Genomic DNA, 14,491 nt, shown 5'->3' on the forward strand with positions numbered 1-14,491 from the left:
CTGAGCACATAGCATATTCCTGGCTTTGTGCAAATGTCACACACACATTTGCTCATTTCATCTGTGCAGCAGTTCTACAATCTAGACAACAACCATGAGATACTTGCATGATTCAGGTAAGAGTCAGGGAAGGAATAAAATCCCTATTAAGTATAACTAGAGTTACTACAAGAAGTAAAAGAAAAAGAGGGACACCATTTTCAAATTTTCCACCAAAGCACTGTCTAGGAATTCAATTCCATTTCTTAGCAATGAGACCAGGAAGCCTGGAACTTGACCTTGTTTCCAGTCCTCCCCAAATTACTGCTTCCAGCCACATGATGCCGTGCTCTGCTGGAGCTTTCAAGGATATTGCTACCTTCCATCAGGGAATTACAAATGCTTGACCACAAACCTAGCCATCTGAAGTTCGAGAGTGCTGAAGTTTTGATGCTATGAAATTTCTTTGAAAGGGAGAAATAGTGTAGGAGCTGTGTGTGTGTGTGTGTGTGTGTGTGTGTGTGTGTGTGTGTGTGTGTGTGAGAGAGACATGCATACATGTGCACATGGCTGACCACTCGCAAGGGACAGCAAGGGTACAGTATTAATATTTATAATAATCTCTACCACTTAGTGCATGCTGTGTGTCAGGGGTTCTCTGTACACCACCTCAGTGAATCCTCACAACATCTCTGTGAAAGACATATTATTATTTCCACTCCTAAAGAGGAGGAAATGGGGCTAAAGAGATTAACTATGGCACTCAAAGTCACACGACTAGTAAGTGGCAGTCAGAATTCAAATTTAGGTCTATCAAACTTCAAAGGCCACATTCTTTACCACTAAATCACTGCATAGGACTGGAGCTGAATCAGTTGGGAGGAAAGGTTAAGTAAATTCAAGGGAGACTTGAAAAGCAAAATTGGTTTTATTTAGGAACTTGAGTTAGAGCAGTATCTCACCCAGGGGACATTTAGCAATGTCTGGAAATATTTTTGCTTGTGACACCTTGGGGATTGCTAATGGGAATGCTGCTGCACATCCTATACACAGGGTACCCCCTATAACAAAAAATTATTTGGTTCAAAATGTCAGTGGTGCCAAGGTTGAGAAAACCTGGGCTAGAGGGGCTCTGTGAGTATTCTAATCCCTTAGGATCAGTGGGAGGGGGAGGAAGGAATAAAGAATACTGAGGTATTGACACAATCAGAGTGCATTAGAATCTAAACTCTGTCTCATTTTGGATGCAGAATGCTTTAAATCAGCTTATTCTAAACCTGACACCATTTCCCATAAGATCCACTCTGCTTATACTTTGCATATTCTCTATATAGGAGAAGCAATATTAACAACTAAGGGTATTAAAAAGCTTTTCTAAGTAATTCAAACAGATCCCCAGTTTTGCAGGTTGACTAAGAAGTGGGAAAGAGGCCATCTGTTCTCCTGGTGGATGGGAACTCCTTTCTCTGTTTTTTTTTTTTTTTTGTTTTTTTTTACCTGATTCTGACAAAGGCCTTCAAATGCTCAAGTAAATAAGTTGTGAAAGTGAATGATTTTTAAGAATGTGATTTCCCATTTTATGATGAAAGAGGAAATATTATGAATGAACATGACAGACAAAGGAGCTCAAAGAATAGTGCCAACAACAAACAGATGAAGTAATAAAAATCAATAATTTATATTGTTCCTTCCGAAGCCAAAAGTACTTAAAGAAATCTCTCATTAAAAGATTTTAAAAGCTAGGCACGGTGGCACATGACTGGAAACCCAAATACCCATGAGGCAAGAGAATTACAAGATCAAGGTCAGCCTTGGCAACTTAGGGAGACCCTATCTCAAAACAAAGCATTGGATGGCAGTCTAATCCCTGGTCTAATCCCCAATACCCCTCCCCATCAAAGAAAGAGTAAAATATTATCTACTCTAAGAAACTAAAACTTCCTAAGGAAAATATGTCATGTACACATGGTAGCTTTACCATCAAATGGTTGCCCAAATGACTTAATGACAATGAATCATCTACTCTGTGGAAAATGTGGAAGAAATGTTACTTGTACCCTCTAACTCAAGGGAAAACTGAAGCACCCAGAGGCTGAAGCTTAAATAAGTAATAGTAAACAACTGAGGAAACAGGAAAATCAAGGTAGGACTTAGAGAAACATATATAGTGAGCAAATAAATTAGAGGAGAAACTCAGAATTCTAAATTCTCAGTTCTTCAAAGAACACTCACTTTACTTTGAAAAACTAAATACTAAATTCATGCATTTAGCTCTGTTACCTCCATAAGTTACACTAAAAGGACAGAAAAGAGTTTTCATTATTACTTTTTTTTGGTACTAGGGATTGAATTCAGGGTTGCTCTATCACGGAGTTACTGCACAGTCCTTTTTATTTGTTGTTTTGTGACAGAGTCTTGCTAAATTGCATAGCTGGCCTCCAATTTGCAATCTTTCAGTCTCAGCCTCCAGAGTTGCTGGGATTACAGGAATGCACTACCATGCCTGGCTATTACTAATTTTTTAGGTGTAAACTGAGGAAAACAAAAAGAAAGAATCAAACTCTGACAAGCAGATAAGCAAGTAGTAACTGACCTACTGAATCCTAAATCAATTGTAGGGAGAGCCAAGAAGCAACCAGACATATCACAGAAGTCTCAAGAGAAATAGGTGGCAGTGGGATGAAGGTGGAGCTAAAAACAAGAAATTACTGAAAGCCTGAGAAAGTCAGATCCCAAATCCCCTCCCTAATCACAATGGGTGACTGAGGCTTATTTCTTAGAAAGTGGCCACAAACTGGGGAATACCGGGCTCATCTGAGGATAGGAGTACTGAACTTAAACCAGGAGGATCAATGGCAACTTCTGTAATGTTGAGATGGCCCAGACCTCTTTCAATTCAGTCCCCAGACATAAGAGGGAGATCAAAAGAACCATCTCTTAGTAATCTATCCAAGATAAAAGATTAAAAAAAAATACTGATGCTGGGGCTTCCCCAAAGACATGGCCCCTACAGTGAGGGCCATGGTCAACACAGGACTTTTCAGTGCCTTACTTTAAAATATGATCAGCCAGCTAAGGATTACCAGACATTTAAGGAAAATATTTAAATACCCAGAACTGAACAAGCAATTTAGAAGAAATAGTATACAGACAGAATAAAACTTTGAAAATAATCTATTAGCAATAGCCTCAAGAGATGAATAAAAAATATAAAGATATTTCATCATGAACAATGGATGGGATTGTTTTCCCTGGATGGGTATAAAAGGAAAAAAATGGGAACATATAGAGAAGACTAAGAGTTCTTAGCAATTAAGATTCAACTCAAATGCCTTTCCAAGGAGCCTAATTCATGCTCTTCTCTCATGCAGATTATAAGAGTTCTTACCTAATTTTTTACTTGCTGTCTTATTTTTCTGTCTCCCCCTATCAAAACTAAATGTCTTGAGTTTAGGGACACCTCTTTGTATTCCCACTGTCCAGTGCCAGGATCAAACAGATAAGCAGAGTTGGAGGACTATTAGCTGCCACTGCTTCAGGGAACAGGTGCTGAACACCAGGCTGAAGTAGCTTGCAGCAAACAGCTGCTACACAAGTCAAGGGGACATATACTGTAGCACAAAACCTCTAGGTGACAACAGCTCCAGAGTGTCCCAATCTCCTCTTTCAAGTCCAGGGTTTCCTTGACTCTTCATATTTAGCCAATCCATGTGGCTTCTGTGCCTCTACATATCCTTCTGTATCTGCACATCCTTCCTGTAGGGCCTTTCTGGACTTTTCCAGATAGTCTCTGAGTGTAACTGAGGCAGACAATCCCAGAGTTCTTTAGGAAGCAGTGGGCTCTGACTTCAAAGGCATTCCTAGAGCATCAGTCAGAGAATGAAAACCACTTATCCCCTGGTTTCCAAGCTAGCCAGTTCATGATGGGGGAGAAACACGTGCAGAAGATTGCTCTCTGAATAGCAGCTGTGGAAGTGGCCCTGGCACAGAATGCCAAGTCAGGGAAATCAAAGCCCTTCAGGCAGAAAAGAGGAAGGTGCAGAGGGGCAGCTGGCCACTTATGGTGGGATTCTGGGCTTCTCATCCAAAGGCATCTTTATTTGGAAACACCTGGGTTTGGCCCCTTGGTTCATCAGGTTCAAAAGTACTTAAATTACCAACCCGTGGGTAATTGGTTCCCAAAAAGAATTATTCATGGACATAAGGGGCAAGTGTGAAGTAAGAAGGGCACTGGTAAATATGGCAGATCTCTTACATTCTTGATTCCCTTTTTTTTAGTGCCCACAAATAACTTCTATTGCCTACAGGGGTGGGGGGGGAGAGAGAGAGAGAGAGAGAGAGAGAGAGACAGAGAGAGAGAGAGAGAGAGACTGACTCTTACTTTCCTACAGAGCAAACAGAGGTAAAGTTCCTTACAAGAATTCTTTCTTATTCTCTTCCTAACTCCTCTGAGAGTGTCCATAGCTAGCACTTCCCTAAGCCAATATACAGTAGTGCTGGCTTCCTACTTGATGAGACCACTATCCCACCACAGTGACAAATCATCCTGTTTTACTCAGGACTTTCCCAGTTTCAGCACTGAAAGTCTCATGTCCCAAGAAACACTTCAGTCCTAGGTTGCAGGGTTCCACATCCCAATCCCATGTGCCTTTATTCAAACCAGTCAAAAGCTAATGTCACCCCTGTAGAAGAAACAACTCTTAGTTCTATTCTTTGAACCCTTTAATAGTCTACAGAATCTGTGAATTAATTTGATCCTTAACTGTAGTCTGATATTTCTGAAATTATAACTCCCCCAATGAGCCCATCCCCCAGGATATGGAGATACCTGACATCAGGGTCATAGACATTAGGGTATCCCACGTTCATATAGCTAGCAGTCAACACTCTATGTTGCCTAATTCAGGAGACTCTAGTCACCAGACACAGATGTCTCAAACTTAGTACTACTGACATTTTGGGGGAGATAATTCTTTGTCGTGATGGAATATCCTGGACATTGCAGGATATTAGTAGCACTCTTGGCCTCTACTTACTAGATTTTAGTTGTCCAGTTCTGACAACTAAGAATACTGCAGACACTGCCAAAAGTCCTTTTGGTGGTGGTGGTGGGGGATTACCCTGAATGGGAATCATTGCATCATACTGTTCTGCTTTCTCTGGAACTTTCTGGTGTCCTCTACTCTTTTCTTCTCTTCCCATCACCTCTTTGAGGAATATATCAAATTTTTACATAGATCTTAGACAGATTATAAGACTGTGTACCAAGGCACCTCACAACAGGAGACACCATACTTAGTCAATTCTAGCACCTCACAACAGGAGACACCATACTTAGTCAATTCTCAGTTTGAATATCAGTGGGAATATTCTAGCTCTGCATAGACTGCTTACTGGCCTATATGAGGTGGCCTGAAGATTATAGTTAGAAGTACAAACTTGGTCCTCAGACCAGAGTAGCAAGTTCCAGGATTTTCTTCTTTACTCTGGCATTGCCTGTACCCTTTCGCTTACTTTTTAAGTCATAGCTTATGAAGAGATCTAGGACTCTGGGTAAAAGCTAACAGATGGTCACTATTCCTCCTTTGCTGTCTTAAGTCCCATGGCCAAAGGAGCACACTAGATTTGAGTGGGTCTGGGGTTTTCTGGTATCCAACTAACTCGCCCCTAGAAAGAGCTGCAAATAGCGGAGGTCAAAGATGCTTATGGGAAAATATAAGAATTCCTATAATGACATGTGTCATCTTCCATCTTAGTGAATTCTCTGCCAGAAAAAAGGAATAATAGCTCTTGTTGGTGCCTAGAAGATGCTCTAAAAATAAAGAGCAGAAGCACTGAAAAGACCAAATTCAGGAAACTCTTCCAATCTGAAAATGGTTCCCATCCGTGTGCTTCTATTTTTAAAAGACATAAACTGTATTTGAGAAAAATGAAAACCCGGGAGCTGAACCAAAGGGTACCCTGCTGTCTACTTGGTTGTCTTCATAGCAGAAGAGTCACAGAGTAGAAATTTACAATGAACCGAGCTTTGCTGCAGACGGGTCAGATGACCACACTACACTATTTACTTGCTTAGCAGTTGCCATGACAAAACGGACACGCCTGGGCTCTGGACCAAGAACATGGAATTCTCTGACCCCAGATGCCTGTTATGTATGTCGCTGCTGCCTGCTTTCCTGTGAATTAAAGAAAGATAGGAAGGAAGGGAGAGAGGGAGAGAGAAAAGGAGGAAAAGAAGCAAGGAGGGAGGAAGGGAAAAAGGAAGGAAGAAAGGGAAGAGGGGAGGGAGGGAATAAACAAATGAACACAGAAAACCAATTTCACCTCCAAATAGGATGGGACAACCCTGGAAAATGACACACAGGGCGATATAACAGAGCTGGAGAAGGGATCCTTGTCAGGTGCTGCACAATTGAAGTATTCCACTTATGGGAGCAGAAATTTCCTTGATGTACGTGTACGTGTACGTGTGTGTGTGTGTGTGTGTTTGTGTGTGTGTGTGTGTGTTTATTATAACTACAGAATGTGGCTGGGGGAGAACAAGACCACAACCACATCTCAGAACATGAAGAAGAACCCATCATCCACTGAAGTGCCAGGTGTCTCAGAACAGACTGGGCTCTCTCCTCCAAGCCCACAGCCTGCGTATTCACAGTGGGCTCTGCCTGTCTGAACGGGACCCTTATGCTGGGACATTTAGGAGTCTACACTTCCCTCTACAGCATTTGCTCTAATCTCAAATCAAGATCAATCCAAGATCTGACATAAAACTTGGACGATAAGTGCTTCCAAGAGGCAAATGTTAATGGTGCAATACAGGCTGTGTCCCTTGCCATTAAAATTGGGGTCCCTGGTTGCTGCTGCTAATGGTGTCAGCTGGGTTGGTGACCTAGCCGTTGACTGGTGTTTTGAGGTGATGCCTCAAATGAAGCCATCGTGAACTTGCACAGTGGAGGAAGGATATTATTCTGAGGAAGTGTTTTGGGGGCTTGTTCGTTTTGAAAATCAAGAGTGTGAACAAAGAAATGGGTGGGGTCACCCCCAATAGAGAGCATGCACTGTCCTCAACCTCAGCTCAGTTCAGGGCTGCTGACGTGACTATGGCTGCCAGCTGCCAAATGCTGCTTCCCTCTGCTTGTTAAAGAGCCCAGCAACCCATCTGATTTACCGAATAGAGCTCGTTCAGGACCTTCATCAAATCATCTTGGAGCTGCTGGCCGACTTCTTTACTCTGCAAGGAAAGAGGAATGAAGGTTAATTGGGAAACAGAAGGAGGGAGGAGGGGGCAACAAAGGCAAGAGCAGCACTGGCTCTACAAATAACACAGACTCAATTAAGGCCCATTATTTAACCCAGCAAATCAGATAACCACTCGGTTCAGACCCAATTATGGTCAGATTACTCAAAGAGTTTTAATAAAATGAAATGTGCCCTTTCAGTAGCCCAGCAAAAGCAATCGTGTAGAGGGAAAATGGGTTATAGCCTTTGATTTTTCAATTGGTCCCCAAAGAGCAGGCTTGAAAGCCACATCCTACCTAGCAACAGTTGTTAGGTGGAGCATGCCTTCTCAGATACTTGTAGACAAACATGCCAAAGGATTACAAAGGAAAGATGCATAATAGGATGAGAGAGGAAAAAGCATATCAACATTCAAGGACTTCAAAGTCCCTAACTAAATAAGTTCAAGCAGGAAGGAATTGTACTTCTCACTGGCTTTATTTCTACTCCAAACTCTCAAGGAAGTGGTTCTTCAATAATGACTGCTTGCAACCTGAGCTAAGGGTACCTGATTCTGATAATATCTGTTAAGGGGTTTTCAACTGGTTAATTCTGAGCAGTGGTAGCTCTCAGATTCTGTGTTGCTGCCACCCAGGGCTGGCATCTAACCACAGAGAACAGTAGAAATAGAGAAGAATGAGGAAGCAGGAAGGAAAGAGTCATGGCTTCTGAACAGAATGTTATATGCCAAGCCCAAGGGAGCAGGGGATAAAACCGATTGGCCTCATGGCGGAATTGATAAGGAAAGCCCTTGTTGTGTCTTCTGCCAGGCCCCTCTAATTCTTTACTATAAAAATTCAGATACCAGCATCTTTCTAACAGAAGTTATAATACTGTCTTGGCATAGCTAAATGCCCAGGCAAGAAGGGATGTGCCCTTTTATTCAGAAACAAAATCATTATAAATCTTGCTTTTTTTCCCAAGATGCATACATCTTTGTCTTAAAAATACCTTTTCTGATTACAAAAGTAATATATTTATTATAACAAGGAAAGTGGAAAAACCATCAAAAGAGAAAACAAAGTAACCCTGAATTCCTACCACTAAAAAAATCATCACTCTAGACAGTGGTAAAATATTTTTCTAATTTTCCCTTTCATTATTATTTTTACAAAGTTGGGATTGCATTATAAACACTGGGAATTTATTTGCTTAACTGTATATTGTGAACATTTCTCCATCATTCTTCTACAATATTATAATACATCAGGCTGAGATAGCTCCTCTTCTTAGGTATTTGCTTCCAAAGTTTTGTGGTAGAAAATGCTGTATTAAATTGCTTTATATATAATCTATGCACACTTTTTTCATTATTTTTTACTAGAAATAACAGTGGGTCAGAGAGTATTCATTTGTAGCATTAACTTGCCTTTGAGAAATACTGTACCAATTAAAAATACTGCCAGAGGCATGTAAGAATGCTTAGTTCATTTTTTTTTTTTTTTTTGGTCTTGACAACCAAAAATCCTTGCCAATTTAGGGAACTGTGATGTGGTATCTCTTGCAATCTGCAGTTCTTTGATTCTAGTGAGCCTGAACATTTTTAAAAACATGTTTATCAGACATTTCATTTTTTCTGTTATGGTTTGCCATTTTTTTCCAATAAGGAATTCTCTGCCCATTTTTTTCTAGAAAGGTATTCATTATGGAATATAACATAGGTGTGCCTTCCATCATAGGTGGTCCTCCAGTAGTAGAGAATGGAGTGGATTAGAGAATGGAGTGGAAGGAAACCTAAATTGGCAATCATAAGAGTCTCCTTCTATTCCCAGCTCTTCTACCACCTGCTATAACCTTAGGCACCCTGGTTAATCTCTTTGCATCTCTCGTTTTCTCTTCCATAAAATAATAGGCCTCTGCCACTACGATTCTACATGATTTTTTGCCTAGCTCCTTGCATCCATATTCCATTCAAACACAACTCTTTTAGTGTATAATGGGTTGGCTGTCTTCACACCATAGAGTAGCAGATAATGGGCAAGTTCTCCTCAGGGACTCAGTTGCTCTGCAAAACAGAGGGCTTCAGGGGCACTTTTCTGGTCTTGAATTTATCATTCCTAGTGTCTGTCATCCAGTGACCTCAACCACTGGAGGAAGCCAGAGGAGGGAATGCCTTTCCTGCACACACTCACACCCCAGCCTCACCCATCTTGAGGAGAGCTGAGCTCCACTGAAGCAGCTGAGGCCCAAGAAGGTGAAGTAAGGAGAAATGACTCACCACCAGCCTAGGAGTCAGCAACAGGGTCAGGAAGTGACCACGAGTATCACTTCCCACCACCCTGCCCTGCTGCCTCCAGGCTGGCCTCCCCCCACACCCCACCAGCCTTCCAGCCTCTCCTACCACCTCCTTATGCTGAATGGCAGAGGTTAAGGGGGAAAGTGCCTGATGCTCTACCCCATAGCTTATCCACAACTTAAAACAACCCCAGTCCCGCAGGAGTGGAGGAGAAAGGAGTGAGGAAGAGGGAAGGAAAGCCTAACCAATAAAATAGCAATTAAGCCAGGCAGATGTTTCCTTTCATGTGCTGATTAGCTGGGAGGACCACTCAACTCTTACCCTGTTTATTTGAACAGGGCTCAAGTGATCTGACTTACCACTCCCTCTGCCAGAGAGCTGGGCTGGGAATACTCCTGTAGTTAACCCAGTTAAAATGCACAGTAAAGCTCCTAGCAATCAGGAGCAATTCTGACCCAGGGAGAGAGGGACGAAGTGGGCAGTGTCTCTCCTTTCACTGATACAAGGCTGGCCTTCTCTATTTCAGAAACCTTAACTGTGCGCCTTTAGGGAAAAGCACAGCACAGGAAGGGCTTCCGTGCTGGCCACTGTGGAGAGGTTGACCGAGCTGGGAAGCTACAAGGGGCCCCACCCAGAGACAAGGGGCACATTTATTCCTCAGAACAACAAAATCTGATGAGGCCCAGAGCAGGACAATGAAGACTGTGGAGCCTTTCCGTTTCCTGTAAAGAAGCAAGGGGTCTCTAGGCAGGGAAGAAAAAGAATTTACAGTGCAGTCTTTGTGCACTAATATTCAGCCTGCATCTCTTTTCTTTAAAATTTCTTGGAAGAGAATGAGTCATCTAAACATTGCAGGAAACCAAACAGAAGTCAGGGAAAAAATTACTTTGGGTAAAGTTTTTCTCTTAAATGTTTGCATAGTAATTTTTGCCTGGAAAAAAAAAAGTACCTAAATTTAGAACAGAGATGTGGTACAGTGACCAATGCTGGTCCTATGGAATAGGAAGTGTGATGGTGTGCTCAGGCCTGGATATTTTATTTTGAAACTTACCATAACCCTTTGGCTAGAGTGAGTTTCGAGGGGGCCCCCATTCTGCCTGCTGCTGGGGCTTAGGCGAGGCTGATGAGAAGACATTGAAATTGCAACAGCTCCTGCCAAAATGGGTAGGGAATCTTCCTTTTCCAACATATAATAGCAATGGACAACAGAACTGAAATGCACAGCCTCATCTCCCTAAGACTGTAATGTTCCAAAGCCCTCTTGCTCACAGAATAGATACAGCAGCAGAAATGTTCTAAAATATGAGGCTACATATCTGGAATGCCTGGACACTGGGCTGGTCACTCATCTTTAGACCTCTTTAAGCCAACACATCTGCTGAGCTTTGGTGAGTTTAGTTTTTCCCAAAGAACAACAATTATGAAAAGGCTTTATTTTTATTTATTTTATTTTATTATAGGGGTATTGAGGATTGAACTCAGGGGCACTCAGCCCTGAGCCATATCTCCAGCCCTATTTTGTATTTTACTTAGAGACAGGGTCTCACTGAGTTGCTTAGTGCCTCGTTTTTGCTGAGGCTAACTTTGAACTCCTGATCCTCCTGCCTCAGCCTCCAGAGCCGCTGGAATTACAGGCATGGGCCACCAGGCCCGGCTTTAAAACCAGTCATCATCAGAGGGATCCCCATTACCTGAGTCTCTAAGTTACTCAGATCAGTACAGTGTGTTTTCCAAGAAGCCGGTGGGGTAGGGCTGCTTTTTATTGGCTCCCTACACTACAAAGCTGTTATTTGACAGTCATAAATTAACCCCATTTGCATGAAAGGGAGGGGAAAAAAGGAAGACAAGTCTTCACCCTGTGGTGAGAACTAATTTCAGCCTGTCCAGGGGCTGAGCCTGTCAGCAGGTAGAAACAGTGGGTCATTTAGCTGTGTTGATTAGCCTATGTCAGCGCTTTTCCAAAAAGGAATCCAATTTTCAAGGACACAGATCTCCTTCACCAGTGCTAGCATCCCCTCCTCACCCATAAGATACTTCAGAGGCCAACTGTTAAAACAAATCCAGTTAAAAACTGACTACACTTACAGATTTCAAAAGAAAAGGACATGAGCCTCCTATTTAAGCTCTAGCAGCAGGAGAAGCACCATTAGATGCAGGTTGAAGGTTTCAGGGGCACTTGCTCACCACTTCAAAGAGACCACATTTCCCGAGCTCCTGCTTTGCCCCAACTGCTTTTGATGGGGAGGATAGGACTCAAAGGAGTGGCTGTGGGCAGCAGGGCCAATGCTAGGTGGTGGCCCTTATTGTATCTGGCCACTCTTCCACACATTTCAGTCCACCAAAATGGTAGTGGAGTATAGTGCTGAGACTGCAGGGTTGCTTCAGGTGGTGATCCAGCAGGTCAGCTCTCAGGAATGATTTCTAGATTTTTCCATCAACAACACTCCTTGCATACATTTCTATTGCCCATTCACATACTAATTAGGGTACCAACTGTGGCTCTAGGAAGGTTGAGCTACAGTTAGAGCCTTATACTCTGGAAAGACCAAGGTTATATAATATTCAATTACAGGGGTGGGTGGGGTGGTGTATGGCTCAGTGGAAGGCTACTTGCCTGCCTTGTGCAAGGCCCTGGGTTCATCTCCAGCACTGTAATAAACTAACAAAACATCACTGCAATGTAAAACTTTTTTTTTTTTTTTTTTTAGGATTTGGGGTTTGAAACCCAGGGCCTCCTAGGTGCTAGGCAATGTTCTACCACTGAGCTATACCCCTATCCCAGTACAAAACTCTTATATGGGACTGGGTTGGTGGCTCAGTGTTAGAGTGCTCGTCTAGCATGCATGAGGCACTGGGTTCGATCCTCGGCACCACATAAAAACAAACTAATATATCCACCTAAAACTAAAGATACATAAATAAATAAATACTTTAGAAAAAAACTCTTATAGAGGTAGAGTGGAAGAGGAACACCAGAGGTGCTTTTATCTTCTGAAGAGGGGTAGTTAAGGATGTTCAAGACTTTATTTTTCATTGTAACCTAGTGTATGTATGTCTACAACATAAGTACTTAAGTGCAATGCATTCTGATATTTTCCCATTCTTGTTGACTTTTTTATGTTGCTTATAGCTCACTGAACTAATTTTACAACTCATTAATGCATTGTATACACAGGTTTAAGTAAGTTATACACAGGTTTAAAAAGACAGAGTGCATACAAAAGACTAACTTTGGAATTAAAAAAGAAAACAGCAGTTTAAAAACTGAAGCCAACTAACCCAGAGAGTAGCTAAAAAACTTGTACTCTTCAGGTGGCAGATCAGATCAGATGGGTCAAAGCCGGTTCAGTTACTAGATTCTGACAAATGGAAAAACGGCTGGATTTTGGGGTGAGCAATGAAAAGTCCACTGACAAATATTTATAGAACAACTATTATGTGTCAGGTACTTGTAGTTTAAAAATAAAACAAACAATTTAAAAGTGTACAGTCTGCTGAGAAAGATGGACATTCATTTGAAGTCTGAGCCTATCAAAATGCAATTTTCCCACCTCAAAGGCAGTACTAGAAATGGCATTCAGTTAGTTTTCTAGTTCAGGATCATTTTTTTCCTATCTCATCAAGAGGTCTCCTAACTGCAGGGCAAGTTAGATGTTAAACCCTGTTTACCAAAAATGGAAATCTGATTTTTTAAAATCCAGCTATTACATAGTAAAACCTTTTTTCCCCCCTGAGTTTGCCTTCTTTTCAGGTGATAATGATACTGCTTCAGTATAAGTGACTCCCAAAGCAGTCACATTCCATTTTCAAAGAATCTCTTGAGCTTAGAAGCCACCATAAAAACTTATCTCACCAATCGCTGCTTTGCTCCGAAGTTAATGGTTATAGTTAAACTCTCAAAGGGACAAAAGTCATATTTTATAAGAAATGTCAGACACCTGATGCATTTTACGACCTGGAATTCATATTCTGAAACATGAATGGTTTTCTCGATTTCATTCCTATTGCATTATCTAAAGAACTTAGTAGTTTTATAAAAAATCCCAAAGCCACTAAAATATGAAATCATCTCAAGTTAATGGAAGAAAGAAATTATAACTTTCCAAGTATCTTTCTGTCCTTCATGGTGCCCAACCACCTACTTTGTGTGTAGCAGCCATAAAAGAATCAGTTATTGAATCAGTTGAATCAAAATTTAGTGTAGACTTAAACACTATGTTTTCATATAACGATGAAACAACATAGCTGTATTTTCTTATGTCGATTATTAAAAGTGGATATGCCATTACAGGGAACCCACAGGCACTCTCTCTGGTTATAGGTCATGGATGAGTCTAGAAAGTTAAAATAAAATTTCCAGGGTCATGCGGTTATTCAGTATCTTATTTAGGCCTACAGGTAGCATTAGAATAGAGTGAAATATGTAGGTTATAGAGCAGGATTAGAAAACTGCTTCTACTCCTCAACTGCAGGGTCTTGGGTATATTGTTTAATCATTCTATGCCTCAACTTCCCCATCTGTAAAATAGAATAATAATCCAATTGTAGGATTATCCCTACAATAAGATAATCCATGTAAAAAGTGCTTTAAACAGAATCTAGCACCTAGTATGTTCAATAAATATTAGCTAATAGTAATATGAGTCCACCCCCTCAACATTCACTGGAGTGCTCTTGCCATCAAAACTTGCCACCTCCTTATGTGCTCTTAAACATGTTAATGATTATAATATGGAGGATTGTGAAGGCTCCTGAAAGCTACCCCCGCCATACACACACAAAGTAGTTTTTCTGAATAAAGAAACAAACAAAATAAGACAACAACAACAAAAAAGATACATTAGGAAAACAGTGTTAGCACATAGGAGGAAATGGAAATCATATATGAAAAGGTAGGGGCGTCCTACTGCCTAGGTTAGAGTGCCAAGAACGCCCATCTCCAAGCCTGGTTTAGGGAAATCTAGAACCTCTCTCCTATAGAGTACTTATTTCTGAAAG

General features: G+C 41.3%; 1 protein-coding gene across 5 annotated transcripts in view; it reads right to left on the reverse strand.

The window, feature by feature from the left end:
* SRGAP2 (SLIT-ROBO Rho GTPase activating protein 2) overlaps positions 1 to 14,491 on the reverse strand; it is a 249,968-nt gene that overhangs the window by 70,143 nt on the left and 165,334 nt on the right. For all 5 annotated transcript variants that reach the window (XM_081299355.1, XM_081299354.1, XM_081299356.1 and 2 more), the window contains one exon: positions 7,148 to 7,210. In XM_081299355.1, coding sequence (XP_081155481.1) covers positions 7,148 to 7,210 — 63 coding nt within the window. The remainder of the gene's footprint in view (positions 1 to 7,147; positions 7,211 to 14,491) is intronic.

Source organism: Spermophilus citellus, assembly GCF_964194105.1.
Source record: "Spermophilus citellus genome assembly, chromosome: 6".
Lineage (NCBI taxonomy): Eukaryota > Metazoa > Chordata > Mammalia > Rodentia > Sciuridae > Spermophilus > Spermophilus citellus.